Here is a 19,609-nt window from a genome sequence, read left to right on the forward strand (position 1 = left end):
GTTTTCTGGCTTGTTGTCTCTTCTCCTTCGTAGGGTTCTCTAGCTCCATATATATATATATATATATATATATCCTTCTAGCTTCTTTTCGAGTAAGATTCTGTCATCTTTAAATTTAGAGATATATTTTCATATTTAAGGGATATCCTGGCACATGTGTGAATAATTTTCATACGTCAGGGACTCCTTTTCCTAATACAGGCGTATGTTTCAAGAATCCAGAAAATCCTAAGAGATTCGTGTGTGTATATATACATAGGATAGTTATATATGATAATTTTATACTATATATCGCCACTTGTGATTAGAACTTTTTTTTCACTATCGACCAGATAATGCAGATGAGCGTGAAGGGTGGGGGCGACGGCGCATAACAATAGATCAATGCAGGGGAAGGAGAGTGCTGGGTGACGTGGGCTAAGACACGGCGGCTCAACCCTGATGATATTAACACAGGAGCCACGTTCTTAGAAAAATATTCCAACACAGCAGCTGCTGGGAGTGAAGCGTGAGAGGCGCCAGGCATTTTTATTCTCTTCTTCATTGATGGCTAGCTTCAAAGTTTCTAGCTAGCTAAAGAAGCTGTTATGACTATTAAATTTTAATTATTAATTTTTAGCTTCTCAGCATACTTAAAAGCTAAAAAAATCAGTTAAAATCTACTTCTCAGTTTTTAATTTATTTCAACCACAGCTGCTTCTCCAGACAACCAAAAGGCAACAAAAACCGGACACAAACCAGTCCTTTAAATAGCTTCTGATTTTTTTTTAAAAAAAACACTGAAAATAAGCCTAGGGCCCAAGTTTCAGCTCAAAACGCCCATCGTCAGGTGAAGTTGAGGCTTGCAAGTCGCCATGCGTTGCAGAACGATAGCAATCTGCCAGCATGCACTCTCATGTTCATTTCGCCCGTGTCAAACATTATTACTCAGCTTATTTATCCAGGTAATGGCATGGTCATGGGTAACGAGTTTCTTTTTTTTTTCCTTTTTCAAAAAAAAAATGAAGAGCTGACAAAGCAACAACTCGTGCACAAGCCTGCCGTTCAGCTCACTGCAATAGCTCAAACCATTGATGGCAATATTTACACTTGCAAAGCGTGAGAACATATTGTCAGCGGTTCGGCAAGCTACCAAGCGCACTCACAGCCGAAGCAGAAGAGCTATTTACACCCGCACAACTCACAGAGCAATCAAATTATGTACAGAGGAGCCGGTCCCTAACAGAAGTTGTTCCAAAGCTAAGCGAAGTGGTTCCAAAACTTTCACCACCGACCTGGGGTGGAGAAGGCGTGTGGTGTGGTGATTACAACCGTTGTGTGTGTTAATTTACATAATTTCGGCGGTCTCACACCGCATATAATCTGTCCTACGTACTGTACACCCGCGCAGATGGATCAAAACCTCTGTAAGAACATGGCAAATGATTTATAGTGTTCCCTGTACAAGTTTGGCCCTCGCCACTGGATGAGACTGCAGCACAGGCACTCCTCAACCAGTTCTTCCAGAGAGACAATGCAAGGCATGTATAAAAGAATGAAGGAACCAGTGAGTGATCCCACCTCTTCTTCTAAATGAAATCTACGATTGAGAAGGTCCGTGGTATTTGTACATGGATTCTTTCTTGTGCTCAGGATCAAGGCTGCAAATGTGAAAAGAAGTTTAACTAACAGAAATTAGCAGCAGAGGACATGATTACTCGAATTAATTGAAGACAGAACATAACGGATTCTTCCCAAGAAATGTTTCTCGGGTACAGAACTTAGCCATGTTACTACTACTGTAAGACTCGGTTTGCTAAACCATAGCTCCAGGAGTTACCAGCAAAAATGAGCATGTATCGAAATAAGGAGCACCTTGTCAAACTGTTCTTGATCAAAAACATAATTTATTCGGAGGAGAAATTAGTTTGATCAGTGCAAAATTATATGCTTCTGTTAATCCTAAATTTCAACAGAACATCAAAATTATTTCTGATCTTTGTTGATTTAGTGACTAAACAGTCCAATTCGTTAACTTTGTTACTATAGCACATAAACCAACAGTGAGTTGAGGACAGATATCAACAAACTAAGAGTTCAGGGACAAAATTAAATACTCCAATAAGATCGCATATATTTATACCAGTACTATTTTAACTGAGATTTGAGAATGAGCAAAGACCGACCTGTTCCTTAGCCCAAGAAGTGCATAATGTAAAGCACTAGCAGATGCTGATACTGGAGCAACTGCAGCAGCTGGTGCTCCACAGATTGCAGTAGCCAGGGCTGATCCGGCACCAGCCCCGCGATTATAAACTTTAATAGGATTCCCAATCAAAGCAGAGGCAGTTCTTCCAAGTCCATCAGTTAAACTTTCATACGCCTGCACAAAGTTTCTGTTAATACTAATAACACTAGGCACTACACGAAGGGAGTTAAGTGTGAGGCCTTGGGGATAGATACTGTTCATGTTCAGAGATACATGGGAATCAATTTCAAAATTTCTTCCAAAATATAAATTATATAATGGCATCTCAAGTGATGCAAAGGGTTAAAACCAAATACCAACCGAAAATGGCTATGTAAGAGCATATTCGGCAGCTCCCTAAAACTCATCCCCTATATCCCCATACAGGGTCTTCCCTAAAAGATTCCTCCCCTATATCTCTTCTCTCTCCAGCAGATCCCCTAAATCTCAGCCCCTATTTCTCACTTTCCTATATTGTATTGAAATCTTATAAAACATTTGAATCGTAACGGCTAAATTTCCAACGACTAATTTTGTAATGGATATTTTTCCAACGATTGTTTTTTTAACGGATGTTTTCCCAACGGCTATATTCCCAACCACTAATTAACATGCATTCCATAAGCATTTGATTGAATTTAATGCAAGTTTGAATTAGTTTGAATTCAAAGTTAACTAAAAGAGAGAATCACATTAAATGAGAAAAATACCATTAAGTGAAGCATTACAAAGCAACTCACTTTTTCACCGTATGACTTAGTGCTAGAATTAATTTTAGAAATTAGCACACCGCATGAAAGGAATATTAGTGATTTTTCCTAGATTTTGGGAATTTATTTGAGGTCTTAAAAATTGTTAGAAGTTATAAAAGTAGCCTTCTTTGGAGAATTTTAATTAAATATTGGCTTAAGCTTTTTGGGTCAAATCAATTTAATCGGTTGCTAGTGAGCTCTAGTTTGCTCATGAAAAAGTTTAGATTTTTTAGACAACTCTTGTGCCACCAGAAATATTCAAGAATTAAATTTTAAAAATGAAGACACATGCACACACAACAGCACAACACAACAAACAGCTAGCTAGCTAGCTTCTTCCACTCCCGACCACGCGCAAAAGAACTTGGCCACGCGGCCATCGACCACTGCTGAGCTTGGAAGCAGCAGCAACTCCCTGCTCTCCCTCTCGGCTGCAAGCAGCAGCAACTCCCTCTGCATCCGGCTCCGTTGTTCACCCAACCGGAGGGCCACGGCGCCGACCACCTGCTCCTGGGCCGCGCCACACACGGGAGGGCGCGCGCGGGAGACGAGCGCACGGGAGAGGGGCTCGCGGCAGGGAGCCAGACGGATAGGGGATGGCTTCGGTCCCCTACATTTGGATGATGGGGAGCTGACTTTAGGGGATTCCTAAAGATAGGGGATGAGATAGGGCAGCTTGAGAAGCATTTTTGTCCTAAATCCCCTAAATTTAGCTATAGGGCTTCAAATAGGGGCATTGCTGGAGATGCTCTAAGTACTTACTGAAGATTCAAATTGTCATGCAATGCAGAGGAATTCAGTACCTGTTTCATCCCTTGTTGTGCACTTTCAGGCTGGTTAGCTCTTATGTTATGTTTTGCTCTTTTCGCTTCACACGAGGCTAAAGGTGGTGGAACAGCTGTAAGGGCACGTTCTGTCTTCACAAGCATATCATGAGCTCCCGCAGCCAAATGGACACCAAGTCCTACAGCTTCAATGGAAACACTTCTTATGAAAGCAACAGCACCTGTCAAACAGTATATCAAAATCGTCAGCGTTTGTGGTAATCGAAGATGTGTATCATCGTCAAGTATTTCACAGTACCATTGCATAATCACACTTCCAACAGAAGTGTTAGCCGATATATTTTCGTACACTATATGTCTGTCTTACCTCTTTGCATTCCCTTGAGCAACTTCCGGTCCTTCTTGTAGCTTTTGATGGGCAAAGAGACCAATTTCTTAGTCCCTGAACTGACAGCAACTAATGATCTTATTGGAGGAAGCCCTTTTAACAATTTATGTACCTAAACAAGCAACACATTTCAATTCAGACCGCAACGAGATTTCATTTATAAGTCAATGCAGATTTGATATTTTTTTCCATATTTGCACAGGTATATGCGTGCCCACATGGAGCAGTGCAAATTTCACCTCTTTAGACGCTGCCTGCATTAAGTTTTTACGTGTTCCGTGTTGTACAAAAAAACATACATGTCCAAAAGTACAGCTGTGCATAGGGAGGTAAGGACCTGATTTTTAGAAATATCCTCCAACCACTCTACAGCTACTGTCTCACATATGCTGTTCCATCCGTAAACACCCATTGCAGAAACATGCTTAAGCTTCAAATCAATTCCCTAATCAAGAAATGTCATGTCAGAGTTGCTTATCGATATACAGATAATCCCCAGAAGGTTTCTTTGCTACTGCATTATATTTCTTTCACAAAAATTTACCTTCCACGGAAGAATGTTGAGAAGTTCTGCGTAGTTTCCTTTGCCTAGTGCAATCGGATCAAACTGACGGGGTATATAATTAACGTGCAGAACAAGAGGCTTTATATCAAATTTCTGGCATCAGAGAGGAAAAAAATAATCAGATCACAGTGTTATATACTAAACACAAACAGGTACTGCTCATGAAAAGAAATATATTAAAAAGGAAGAAGAAATTATTATGATATTTGTCTCATGAACACAACAAACAGTTTTGTTCTGATCTGAGTAGGCTCAACATAGTGTTTCTATGATTACTTGCCCTATCTCTGACAGCTTCATTAGCAAAAACAGTGAACAAAAAACATTTATAATCTATTAGTGTAACACCTGAGGCCCAAAGTTTGCTATGCAAGATTAACAACTGGCTTGGGCTTTTGTCCTCCCTTCACCGAAAAAGGTTAACTTAAGTACTACTTTTGAGAAAACATGATTTTATGCTAGTGCTACTCACACATGCGCCACACGATGTGCATGCAAAGAATTAACATGTGAAACATATCTTGTCCCATGAGGCCATGAGTGAACAAAAAATAAGTGTTGATAAACTTGAAAATACCTGAAAGAAAGGAAGTAATGCCTCATCCACAATTGTATTGCTTCCATAGCTTGTGCTCTCCACATCAACAATCTCATTTTCACAATGTAAATGAGGGTCATTGTTACATGGATCATTCTGGAAGAACTTGATTAGGAAGTCAAGTTGCCCTTGATCAAGATGCAACTGTAGAGGCAAAATCTCGAGATATAACCTGCAAAAGTTAGGATAACACAAGAGAAGAGGATATATAGTATCAAGAGAGCACAAAAAATGTGAAAGGGAGACATCTGAAACTTGACAGACTTCTTTAACAATCCAAAGGCCACCATCACATTACAACTTGGTGTAATTAAGCTATTCTGGTGTAACTGAGCTGTCCCATTAGATACAAATTTATTCAGCATTTTCATAATCATATGTGCAACCTCAATACTGATTCATATCGGATATAAAATTCTACCTGATCATAACCAATTACAACATTAAAAAAATGCATGGGCCTGTGCCGGCCACAACCAATCCAGCGGTTTGAAGGGACAGATAAGAGACTTTGGGCATGTTTAGATACTTTAGGGAGGATGCATATGTTTGATTCCCTTGTCTAACATTCTTCTGGGCAAAGCAAGCAAGGACCTCCTTGCTTTTGCTCTCCTTCAGCAGCAAGGTTTGTCTTGCCCAGTCATACCAACTAGCAAAGCTAGGCAAGCCTGGGCAGAGAAACTAAGCATGCCCTTCATCCTTCAGATTTAGTTCGATTTAATTTGGTTGTTGGCTAGTTGCTTCGATTAGATTCTATTGTTACTGCCGTCACTCTTAAATAAGAACCATGACATATTATTTCAGAATTATTGAAGTATAAGTGAATTGTCCATATTTCCCCATCAGCTTAGGCTTTTGGATGAGTCGGTCAATGCATGTAGCTCAATATAGTATCAAAGCTAGAGGTCTCGAGTTCGAATCCTAGCCGGCACAAAGTACATTTTCTTCCTCCAGCACTGATCCGACACCACAGCATAGGTTTTTGAACTATCTCTATCCTTGCAGTTCTCTTATTCATTTGAATCCATTGAGTAGGGGGGAACTCAGTATGGATTAACAGAAACATGATAAGGGTCTTTCTCCATGAGATTAATTCAGTCTGTATGTCCAAAAGTAATACTTCATTTACCTGTAGTCTTCCAAAGGAGCCTGTGGTTCAGGCCTTACAGACTCCAGTTCTAACCTGAATGCACTGGAGCAAGATTCTCTTGGGTAATCCTTTGAGTTGTAACATCCAAGAACCTTTTTGAATGGATCAGAAGAATTAAAAACCATTAGCCATGCGACTACAGCAAGTTTGTAACATAATTTTGTGATGAATAGGCATACCGTTTTCCATGGAGCATGCATACTTTGATCACAAAGATTTAGGTCTTGAGCAGATATGGATAACTTAGAAATAGAAACATCCCCATCTGGATACATATCAAGTTGGACATTGAACCCTGTCATGATAAATTCTAAAGAAGAGCTCCTATCTCTTCCATTTGTGCATGGGCGGCTACTTGCATTTTTCCGTGGTAATAACCAGTCATCTCCAGCATACATTCGCCACTTGACATCTATACCATGAATAAGAACCTTTCCTTTCAGATTACAAGATTCATCAGGATTCAAGCTGGAAACAGCAGGCTTCCCTCCTTGTCGAAGTGCTTGCTCTCCTTGTTTGTTGTTCTTTCTCAAAACATGGTTCTCAACTATTGTCAAGGGAACATTGTTATACCATCCACCATCTTCACTCTCCAGGGTTCGACGAGCGTCACCACCAGACATACAGCGATGCTCTTCATTACATAGAGTTGATGATGATGGATGTTGAAATTCAGGCATATAATAAGAGTCAATGATGTGATCAGGACAGGAGTTCTGTTCTAGTGGTAGTTGAGTAATATTGGCTTCCAGACTAACTAATGATGGTCTAAGCAAAATGTGTGAAGTGGCTGTGTTCAGCTCAAATCCATCATCCGTTTCACTGCTACTAAATGAGTGATGGCAATTGCTCTCCCAAAAATCATTGGTCGTGTAGTCCTCTGTGTTAAAAGCATTCTCTACTATATCATCAAGCAGTCCATCTGACTGGCACAATCCAGAATCTGCCAAATTCTCCAAACTGCTCTCTAACTTATCTGATGCGTCAGTGGATATATTTTGCCTGTTTGCCTCTTGGACACTGTTCCACCTTGATTGTAGATGAACTAAAGCATCCCGCATATCAGGACCATATAGCTGCTGGAGTTGGGATCCCAAACGAATAAGACCATATGTTGTATCATGACAAGTACCAATATCAAATTGAGAGTCTGATATTTCAAGTTTCCAAAAGGAGGAATCAATTCTTAGAGCAGCGTCAATGAATGTGTTCTGGGCAATCTTAGCATAACCTGATTGGCGAAGGTAATCTACGCCATAACCGCAAGTGACATTTTTTGAGCCGGATGATCCACAAATGAGAAGCCCAAGATCACGCAGCTGGATATCAAAATCAGTAGCTGCAGAATCTGATGCAGATTTGCTATGAAGTTTGAACGATGATGCAGCTAAAATGCATGAGAAAAACTTGCTGTCTGCTGTTTCAGCACTGAGAACAGAATTTTTGAAGTGAGGTTCATAGCTCACAGCAACATCAACTAACTCAAGAAAGAAAGATGATGAATAGGGTTCACTAGCCTGTAAACTATTTACTGTGTTGCTATCATCTGGCTCTTCAGTTCCATCTGAACCTGAACCGAGCAACAGGCATATTGCATTGATCCAATCCATACGGCCACCAGGTGCCACAATTGTCGCAGAACGAACATCAACGGAAGTGTAATTCTCTTGTAGCTTTGGGTTCCTGATGTGGACCACAGAACAGCCAGCAGTACCAATAGACAATACATTGGTACCTTCACCATCACCCCGCCGGCAGGCAGAGTCCTTACAAGCAACTATAAGAAACTCTTTTCTTTCATCATCCTTATCACTAATAGAGCCCCGAAGCTCACCTTCACCATGATTAACCCAAAGAAAACTAGCATTGTTGACTCCACCAACATTTGAAAAGAAGAAAAGAGAAAAATTCGAAATAGACAACTTAAGAGAATTCCAGGAACCTTCTAATTCTGCCTGTAACAAAGGACCAATTTCCACAGTTTCCTCCAATTCAGTGCAAATTTCTAAGATGCTGCATTCAAAAACTATGGATGTTTGAATGGAAATATCATTGGCTGGAACAGATTTTCCCTTGCCATTTTCAGAAATGATTGTTTCTCCACCTGATATCCCATCAAGGACATCATCTAGCAGCTGATTTAGTAGCTTGCAATCCTTTTTACTGAGTTGTACTGAAACACAAGAAAGTTGAACATGCAATAAGAGCTCAGTGCTCTTAAGGAGCTCCTGGCGTATACTAGATCCTAACTCTCCAAGATCTTGTGAAGTTGTGGAAGAGGAAACACCAGCCCATTTGCTGTTCTGTGTTTTAGTATTATTTTGATCATGTAGCTTTGGCAAACTCCATGCTTTGTTGACCATCTCAGGGCCAGTTACAGGATACTTTCTCCAGATCAAGGTGATGCTGGAGTTATTATAATTGGCTCCTGTAACAGAAAAAATCTTCAAAGTAGAGAAAGTTTGCCTACTCGAAGAATATATTCTACCATCCAATACATTATTGGAAGGTTTAACCAAATAGATGTCGAAGTTCCCTGCAGCCAAATGGATTGAGGTATATGGCGTTCCTAGATGAACCTCATTAAGCATTTCATTTCGAGGTAGAGATGGAGTTTCTTTCGTATCCAGACATGACGTGTGGTCGATGACCAGGAACTTATCCAGGGTAGATGGGTGGCTCAAATCCCACGAAAACTCAGGCGGGAAGCAAAGGATGATTCTTGTTGGTGACAAGGAGATCTGAACCTTTAGATTTCCACTTGACAGCATATTTGTGCTTTTAGCCAATCTCCTTCCTTTTTCATTACCATGCGTATGAATTTTATGCTCTTCGCGCGACAAATCAGATTCAATTTTACTCATAAGATCCAATAGCATGTATACTGTATGGAAGTGCACCCAGAAAATCAAAGGAGACAAACAGATCGACAGAGAAGTTGAGCTTACGAAGTTGCTATCTTGATCTGTGGTACTGACATCATAACGGAATGTGCACTTGCCAAAAGTTTTTAGCAATTCAACTTTAGTGAGCTCACTTGAATTGTTGCCAGAGAGTTCAGAGGTTTCGACCCAGTGATCTCCAGCAGCAAACATGCATTGAGGGACAGCAGCTTGAACTTCTTGGCGTAAGTTATTATTCAAGAAAAGGCTACCAAGGTGTGAATGATCTGAATCATTGTTTCCAGCGTGGTAGTATTCATCAAGCTTCATATGGGCAATTGATGCCATGAACCTCAAATTTTTCGGATATGTCTGCAGACATCAACAAGAAAAATATTCAGCGTCAAGCTTGATGACACTTCAATGATGCATGAACTAAGATGTGTTACCAGTGCAGAAAAAAAAATACCTGCAGATCAAGATGAATTTGTTGAAACTTGGCTTCTAGATGATGCATATTTAAGCTGGAAGCAATAGCATGAGACATAACTGATTTCCCAAAATGCGCCGAGGAAAGACAGCTCGAAAACATTTCGGAATTTCTCATATCATCTAACACACTAACGGGAACACTGGGATTGTCAATATCCATGCCATCACTGAACAAAAGAAGAACAGACACCTCAGCAATGGAGGCCCGTAAGGTTTTCTCAATTGGTTGTTCTGTTAGGAAATGAGAAGTAAAATAATTAAAAGTCATATATATGGAAGATCTGATAATTTAAGCGGGAAAAAGTAAAACACTATGGGCACTTGGTATGGTAACAAAATACATGCAATGGCTTTGTTCATGCTTGTGGTACTGACTGTTAGAATACCTATCCTACCAGGCCCAGCCGGCCAAGCCAGAAGCCCAGCCGAGCTCTGCCAACCCTATAGGATTGTGTATGTATGGAATGTACACCTACAGCATCAATCTCTTTCCTTAGTTTAGAGAGATTGATACCTTACCTTGTATAGCTAATAACTTACCTAGTATTAGCCTCCTGTACATCTATAAAAGCCATTCGGCTGTATGAGAATGAATCAAGCAAAGAACATTCTCCAAATACCTCTTCTTTCACTGACCAATGGCCATGGAAAGAAGCTGTTATTCTTGAGTCATGTTTGTTGCTAGTCATAATACAAAAGTATGTTGTTAGGATAAACACTGCCGAGAGGATAGCCAGGCAGACGTGAGGGAGAGGAGAGAACCGAGAGAGAGAGAAGAGTAGATTGATAACTCTCTTGATTGCTTGATTCATCTGATTACATGGCTTCTATAAATAGGACTCCCAATGTAAAGTCCCTGACCGAATCCAACTCTATCTCCTAGCCCATTCTATCTCTAATTGATAACAAATCTAATCTTACCTTTTAAATGACCCCTAACAAATCTGATTTAATCTTATATCCAAATGCTATCTAATCTTTCCAAATAACTAAGTAAAAGATATAGTCACGGTGCTACAGTAACGTCATAGCATGTGTGGCAATACCAGAAGCGGGTGAACTTTGAACATGGTATGGATAGGGATGAAAACGGTTTGAAAAATGATCGAAAAGGCCTAAACCACTTTCAGTTTCACATTTTCGCTCGAAAACGAAGTCGATAACGATAATGCCGGAAACGAATACAACGTCGATAATACGAGAAAACAAAACGGTGTTATCGGGACGGAAACAAACCAGTATCAATCAGGAATCGATAATTCAAACCCGAAAGAACAATCAAGTATCTTGCATACGCAAATCATTCTAAGCAAGAGGAAATATCAAACATGCACGCTAGCTAGCTTCATCTGCTCAGTCTACCAAACACAGCTACAGATCAGGATCAGGCACTCAGGCATGTCGATTAGCATTGTGGAGTTAACTAAAGAACAAACCTCCGTTGCAACTTGAGAATTTTTTTCTTTTACCAGTACACCAAGTCACTAGGAGGAGGAATAACCATGAGCAGCAGGAGGCAGGCACACAACATAGAAAAATTACAGAGATAAATAAGGACCGGGCTAGAGAAGGAGGTGAAAAATTAAACTAAACCAAGCCATATTGTCATGTTCTCATGAATAGAAGATTCTATGTAGCATATCTTCTCTCACCAGTGCTAGGACACAATCACTTAGCACACAGGAGTCGGACGGGTCACGGCACACAGGAGTCGGGAGGCCTGTTGCCTGGACTGTTGGGCCATGGGCTAAGGAAATTTGAGAATTACTGCCGGAAATTACCAACCCAAAACGGAAAAACTCGAAAACGATCGGAAGTGGCCTAAATCGTTTCGCTATCATTTCCGCATAGTATTATCGTTTCCATTTCCATTTTTCCGAAATATCATTTGCGGCTTCTCTGGTCAGAAAAGTTCGAAAACGAAATTTTGAGTTTTCCGTTTTCGTTTTCATCCCTGGGTATGAATATGTTGTTTTTGAAAGGCGGTATTTTTTGCATAATTTGAGAGCAGGCTCCTGACAGTAAAGGTGCACTTTCTATCTATTTTAATCAATCGGTTCACTCAATTCAGTTAATTAAAATCCGGTTTTCAATTTAGAACACTAGTTTGAAAAGGCAAGATCCTTTATTTTACAACGTCCTCAATTAACCAGTGGTCCACTCAATTCAGTTAATTAAAATCAAGTAGGATAGGAACCAAAGATTCCTAACAGCATACACATGCTTCTAGCAAGAGAGTGGATAATACGACAGAACCAGTAGAAGATTGAAAGGTGTACACCAAAAGTTTAAATAAATACCTTTAGGAACTTGATCAGATCCAGAAGCTAAAGTGGATGCAAAACTTATGGCATTGAATACCGAACATGTCCAGTCCCATATACCACTGTTTCCTAAACTAGACTGGGAGCTCCTCAATTCCTCAAAACATTCGAAGAACTGATCGATGCTGTCCAAAATAACAAGATATTAGTAATGCACTTAGACCAGTCCAGATCCTTTTTATAATAACCTGCTTCCCTCAAGAATGTAAAAACAAACAAACTTAGCAAATAGCAAGAAATTCTTATGAAAGAATAATTCAAATTGTCCAAGCAAAGGGAAATTTATGCTAAGCCCAAAAAAAGAGGATTAGTACATTTGGCCATGAATACTCCAGGCTACATACCAAAGGTGCAGAGAAATATTCTAGCAAGTGATGTCAATGGCCCTGTGCAAGTTGCACTTCTTTTTTATGAATACAGTTAAAGCAAAAACTGGTTATAACCGTAAAGCATGCACATAACAATGGGAAATAATTCTGAAAAACCTGTAGCTGGTCTAATATTCACAAAAGATAGAAATGGAAGCGAATTGTGACATAGCAATAGCACATTTTTTAGAACGATATGGAAAAAAGCAATGTTGAGGGGCACTAAGACAGTTGTCATTACGATTTCAAGAAATGAAATGGAGTGCAGAAACAGACCTTTCGTCACAATCTGAATCAGGGTCACCTTGATCCTCATGGGCAATAGGCTCCATCCAGTCTGTTATTACATGTGCCCTTGTAAGGAAAGAATCCTGAATTTTATCTTGCCTGCTTTGAGAAAATGCACTCTGTGCCAAGCATTCCCTGATAGCTATCACAGAATCTGAATCTGGTTTCAAAGACCTTGATCCAGATGAACATAAGGCGGATCTGGTGGAGATCATAGACATATCTGCAGTATTATGGGCACAATTATGTTCATCTATTGGCTTCCTTTGCAGAGAATCCCACACATTCATGATCCACCGGATACTGCTGATTTGTAACCGTAATTCTAATGAATCAACAGATACATCTGCATCGATTTTCTCAAGGTTCAAGCATCCATTGCTCCATGGGATGCTTACGTTCAGTTTTCCCGAGAATCCACCAATGGGACCTGTCAAGACTGCAGTAGTACTATGCCCTGCTGAAATGTCAGCTGTGCCTCTATCCTGGTCATTCTGAAGCAGCGCATCAACATCATCCATCTTCAGAAACTCAATGACCGCGTCATGGAAAGTTATAAAATTATTCAGCTTAACCAGACCATCTGTCGAAAGAAGGGTTCCAAATTCCGTCTCTTTAATTCGGAAAACGAGAGATCGATTAGTTTCTGAGACCCTGTTATCCAAACTGGTCCAAGGATCAAATACAACATAAACATTTTTTAACTTGATATTAAAGCTTGTCAGAAACCATTTGACGGCATTGGCTATTCTCTTGACACCTTCATCCACATCTCGAGATACAGAAGTAGAACATTGATTACTATCAGATTCGTTTATTTGGGTCTTGACCGATGCCTGTGTGTCACTAGTACTACCAGAGACAGAGCATTCAGTATCTACAGGAGCAACTTCACTTGCAACAGCTGGAGCAAGCACAAGCTCCAATTCTTCCACAACAATCTCGCAACTCTTGACCGGTAGAGGGAATCTAACTAGCAGGGATTTTATCGATCCTTCTTTCAGCATGATAGCAGATCCTGACAACTGAAATAGTAAATAAAATTAACTGAACTTTTTTAAGATAGGAACGAAACAATTTAAATTCTAAATGTTTCACCACTTTGGTTTCTTTGCATACATAAGAGTGGACTGCAGATAGTACCACAATGAATCAGGTTAGAAGAAAAAGAGTGAAAATCGAGCCATTGAAGCTCGAATAACAGCATTTGACTTTATACCCTAACTGGGTGCACACGAATCATGATAATTTCTGCTAACTTGATTTTAACACTAGCCACACTCAGAATTCACAATATTACACACTTTCTGTTGTAACATATTTCAAGTTCGTCTGCCTCAAATAAATGAACTGCAAACAAGCACTAAGATGAATAACCCCTTCTGGTCCTCCCAAATCCTAATACTCCACCCGAACCATACCCCTTCAGCTATAAACTGAACATATAAACTCCTACTAAGCTAAATTTTAGGAAAAATATACAGGCTAATCAAAATTCACACCCGAAGTCACCGGTCTTGACAGCAGCAGACAAAATTTACAGCTCAACCTCTTTCCTACACCAATCCTCTGCTCTGCCGCCAAAATTGAAAAAAAACGCCTGAATCCTAAACCACAATTCAAGCGTACCCCCATCACGCCAGCGGCCAATTGCGATCAAAACTAACCAAAACTAAACCCACCCGGCAAACAAACCAACGATTCCTCATCCCACCGCCAAGCTCTCGGCTTTCCACCGCAATTCGACCCTCCCCTACGACGCGCGCACCAATCGCAATCTAACAATCACAGAACCCAAACCACCGCTCCCAATCCAACACGGACGACGCCGGGAATAGAGAGAAGAAGGGGCAGGGGCTCGCCGGGGACGCACCTTGTGGTTGATGAAGTCGGCGTTGAGCGCGAGGTCGTTGAGCTGGAGCGCACCGCGGGTGAGCTGGAGGTCGAACTGGTCGAGGTCGAGGTCGCCGAGGATCAGATCCCCGAGCCGTTTCTTCAGCAGCGATTTACACAGACGCTTCAGGAGCGTGTCTAGACGAAGCCCCGACAACAGCCCCATCATCTCCCCCCGGCGGCGGCGGCGAGGGCAGGAGTCACCGGGTAAAAGCCGACGGGGAGAGGAAGCGAGAGGAGTCCTGGAGGTGCTTGCGTCCGGCACAGGTTCGTTGCGTGTTTATACGGCCGCCGCCGGTTTTGTGTGACTGTCTGGTGGGACTAGCCGAGCCGGGCTGCACGGGCTTAAGAGTTTGTGCTTTGCGATTATTAATTAGATAGGTTGGAGTAGCCGATACTATTTTGAATTGCTATACTTTGGAAAATAACTACAGGTCTTAAGGACAATTTTGTCTTTTAAATTGTACTGGGTGATTGGAAAAGGATTGTCTCTGTAGATCGACCAGCTAAAAGTTTGAGGAATTCATCCAAGCCTAGGCCATTAGATAAAAATATGTATCTATTATAAACTATCTTCCACCTTCTAGTTTCATATCGGTTGGATTGATGTCCGCAACTATTGTTTCAATCTAATTTATATTATCGTCAACACCGCAAACTCAGGTCCGTTTGGATTGCAACATAAGCTTGTCTTGCATAAGCTTAGTTAATCATAGTTGGTTGCTATCACGTGTCTAACTTTTTTTTCTATTTGTTATAGAAACAACTCTTTGTTAAAATTTGTCTAGAGTTAGTTGATCAATTTTTTTACCATAAAATTATGACAGTGTGACAAGGACTAACCTAGACAAAGTTTTATGATAAGGTTACTCTTTTTCATGAGTCATGACCTCCAACATCTACCATTGTTACCATCATTGCTCACCATCTAGCTCCACCTCCACTACCCCTTTCATCTCAACTCCACTACCCCTTTCATCTCAACAGGGTGGGGCAACGACCAGCAATATGGGGGCATTTCAGGATTTTTCACTTTTAACACCGAGTGGCAGGCAATTTGCCACCGGGTCCAGTTTCATAGACTTAGGATGGCTCGCATGTCAACCTCAGCGAAAAATTTGCACCTGTTAAGGGTAGCAAATCCAGAAATTACCCCAGCAATATGACCACCAAGCCTTAGCACCCCTCCCTTGTAGTCAGGGCCCAATAAGCCCAAAATAATCCTAATAAGATCAACCTGGTTTATGCTCTGTAGATTAAGAACCTTGATGACGAGATCTTGAAGACGGAGATATGCTGGAGCATGAATTACGGTGTGAGTTCTACGGTGCAAAATTCATTTTGTTTTCTTCATACTCTTTTACTTACGTTGTTTAGCAATTTTTTTAGTGGAAAATATATTCCATTAGACCTTAGGCTCAGCTAAATTACTAGCCACACAAAAAATGATTCAACCATAGATGAGGATCATCCCTATATAGGCTAGCACCATACTTTGCTAAAGCATTTGCTATCGAATTACAATTGTGGGTGCAGTAAAATACCTCAGCTTTGGTGAAGTATATCAGTATTATAATTTGCGCTTCCATTGTCAAAACCTAGACGAATTGGAAAACTAAAGATAAATATCTAGACATATTGGATAGGACACTTAGAGCCATGAAAATCTTGCACTTTGCTCTACCAACAATCAAGGGATTTAATTGGCATGTTTCAACTTGCCTTAATACCTTCTCGTAAAGCATGCCCCCTTCATTTAAAAATAGTAGGTGTATTCTTTTTTAGAGAATTCAATATATATATAATTTGACTAATATTTAATCAAATTATAAGAATTTCTAGTATATATAAATTATACAGATTCATAATTCTAAATAATTTCACACTATATAGGTTTTGTAGCTATAAATGATATATCTTGTGAGAAAATCTTAGTCAAAATTCAACTTCAAAAACCGAGCCAAAAAATACGCTTACATTTTTTCCTCTATTTTTTAACTAACACTGTCAGAATAACTATTGTTCTGATAAAAAAGGCCCTGAACTGCACTAAGTCAAAGGGAGATATTTATAGGGGTGTACATCCAATAATAAACCTTACAAGGGTCCAAACGAACAAAGGTGGGGTCACTTTTTGCACAAGGGATAGGAGGTGCTGAGGTGGACCAGAATACCGTGCGGGCGAAGAATTCCCGCTCGTTCGCCGCACCATGTGGGTCCCGGAATATGGTCCATCCACTGAGCCCACCCGGAATATTTGATTTGGCCTTTGTTTAGGAGCATGCTAATCAGCGCACGCGCGTCAGGACGGCTGCTCGCGCACGATCCGACAACCTCCGGCAAGCGGCTCCCGTGTCCCGCCGGTTTTCATTTTTGGGCTCCCGTGTCTCGCGAAAGTTATAATTATTTTGATATATATTATAAAAAATTAAAACTTTCTTAATGTGATTTCATTCTTTATGGCATATAATAGAAGAGTTGACCGGATGTTCATATATTACCAGAGAATGATAGATGGGTTTATAGTGAAAAAATTATAGTTTTTTTCAATATGTGTTAAATAATTGTAGATTTTTTAAATAAATATTAGAAATTATAGTTTTTTTAACATCAAAATAGTTGTGGTTTTTTGAAATTACTCAAAACCTTTTGACTAAAAATCTAGAAACAAATTTTCAGAACCAATCTTCAACACAAAAATTATCGAAAAAAGTTACCAGCAAATTTTTTAGCACAAACTTTTATCAACAAAATTCTAGCATAAACTTTTTAACAAAATTTTCAGCACAAAGTATAAACACAAAGTTCTATTAAAAAAATTTAAATGAGAAAACCCAGAAACTTAAAAAACGACCCGGACGAAAGCGCCCTAGCTGGCCTCAACACGCGCACGTTTGCGTGGAGCCCAGCAGCGCAGGGTGCGGCCTATCAGCACGAGGCCCCGCATCCTCGCACGCGTGGCCCGGCCGACGATCGCGAGTTTGATCCGTGGGCCGCTCGGACAGGATGAGCCTGTCCGCGAGCCGGCTCCCGAACGCTCACACGTGGAAAATGATTTTCGCTTTGTTATCCGAATGTATGTGATGTACTGACAGTACACTAACATTCGCTAAACTTATCCTATCATACCATTTAGATTAATAAACTCTAAAAATATTTTTAAGACTCCAAAACGTGTCTCATTGTGTCACTTAGTTCGTGATCTCCAGAACTACGCTTTTAGACCCCTAAATTTTTTAAGTGCCTTTTGAGGAGTCCAGACCAAGCTAATCCACACATATGCATCAGTGTGGTACGGCTAATCATGTGCATACGTGCGCCACATGTTTACTTGCGTAGCATTTGCATCACACGTCGGTGTGCCTGACACTACATATCAACACGTCAATGGTTCTTAGTGGTCTAGCATGTACGTGCGTTAGGTGTGTGGGGGGTTGTGTGTGTGTGGGGTGAGTTCGCGCGTTCATGTTCAGATACTATAGCTGTATTCAGTGGTGAAGAATAAAAAAAAAATGATTCTTAGTGGTATCGTCAATAATACATCATTGAGGGTTTATAAAAAAACACATTAGTGATAATGCACTATTGTTTTAGATGGAGTCGTTAGTGATAATATCTCAATTTCCCCGCACTCTCAAAATTAGAATTTTCCACTGGCCTCTCCAAATGAAACGGTTTTATGAAAATAATGAAGAAATGGTTTTAAAAATATTGAGAGAAAACAAGATTCAAATAGAATACTTACCATATATGTTGGTGTAATAGATAAAGGGTATCTCACCAGACGGGCTTTATACCTCTACATATCAGTTGATATTAGATTTTTTTAAGACTATATGACTTATCGTGCGACCAGAGTCGCTTGTTGGTCGCAGAGCAGGTATTCACCTAACTTGTCAGGACGCGTTTAATGTCATCCACTTAAGTGTTTTTCTTCCTCAGACACTCCCCATGAGCGAGGTCCTGGACAGGTGTGGTGGAGCAGTGACCCATCTTATAGCATTTAATGCTACGGGATGGTCTGGCCGGTGAGCGTGACAATGTTCGGTGATTAGGCAGGACGTACATGATGACCAGAGTAGAGCGGACATACATATTCGACATCATGATGAGCTAGGGGAAGTTGGCTTCGTCAAGAGTAGATCTGTCATCGTGTTTGACATGGTCTATTTGTAAATATTCCTTTTTTCCGTGCTATATAAAGGGAGGAGGGGAGTTCGAGAAGAGAGACGGAGAACACTCTATAAAAAGTTCACTCAATCCATAAGAAAATACACATAGCGTATGACTATTATCTCACAAGAGGCTTGAATCTAGATAAATCCTTGTGTCCTTGAGTTTGTTCAATACACACCCGCAAGAAATGTAGATCAACGCGTCCGTCGTACGGTATACCCCGGATTCATTATCAGGGATCACCCCCCGCTAGTTGGCGTGCCAGGTATGGGCGCGTTTTGGAGACTATGGGCAGGCTATCCATCTCTGGATCCATGACGGTCGTAGAGTCCCGTTCCGAAGACCCTGGCCATCACGAGGTTTCGTCATGGGATACGACCTAGATGAGTCCGATGTGCTCTAAACATGGGACACTGAGACGGAGTCAGAAGATTCTAAGGCCAAACGTGAAGTTTGCATGGCGGCCCATGCAGCCGGGGGCAACAGAGACGCCCATGTCGGGGGAACTGGAGGTGAGCCCTAAGTTGTGGGCAAAGAGGGAAACCGGCCCAGCGCCAAGCCTGGAGGTGGTCCTATATTGCCCTAGCAACTGCAACGCAACCTGGAGGAGCGCCCGCCCAAGGTTGAGACCTTAGCATCATCGTCTTCAAGGCCGTCACGCCACACACAGAACACGAGCGTCAGGGGCTCCCCTCTCTCACGACATCTCACCGCTCTGCAG

General features: G+C 40.9%; 1 protein-coding gene across 1 annotated transcript; it reads right to left on the bottom strand.

The window, feature by feature from the left end:
- Window positions 1-1,058: 1,058 nt before the first annotated feature.
- On the bottom strand, window positions 1,059-15,040 carry LOC133930472 (autophagy-related protein 2-like). Its single transcript, XM_062377126.1, has 13 exons — window positions 14,693-15,040; window positions 12,808-13,844; window positions 12,140-12,288; window positions 9,817-10,070; window positions 6,645-9,719; window positions 6,445-6,557; window positions 5,295-5,487; window positions 4,697-4,810; window positions 4,490-4,597; window positions 4,132-4,264; window positions 3,783-3,985; window positions 2,166-2,362; window positions 1,059-1,640 (listed from the first exon to the last, which is right to left on the bottom strand). Exons 1-13 carry the CDS (start codon window positions 14,879-14,881, stop codon window positions 1,580-1,582), a joined length of 5,826 nt encoding a protein of 1,941 aa, XP_062233110.1. The 5' UTR covers window positions 14,882-15,040; the 3' UTR covers window positions 1,059-1,579.
- Between the last annotated feature and the right edge of the window lie 4,569 nt (window positions 15,041-19,609).

The sequence above is a fragment of the Phragmites australis genome, chromosome 10, assembly GCF_958298935.1.
Source record: "Phragmites australis chromosome 10, lpPhrAust1.1, whole genome shotgun sequence".
Taxonomy (NCBI): Eukaryota; Viridiplantae; Streptophyta; class Magnoliopsida; order Poales; family Poaceae; genus Phragmites; species Phragmites australis.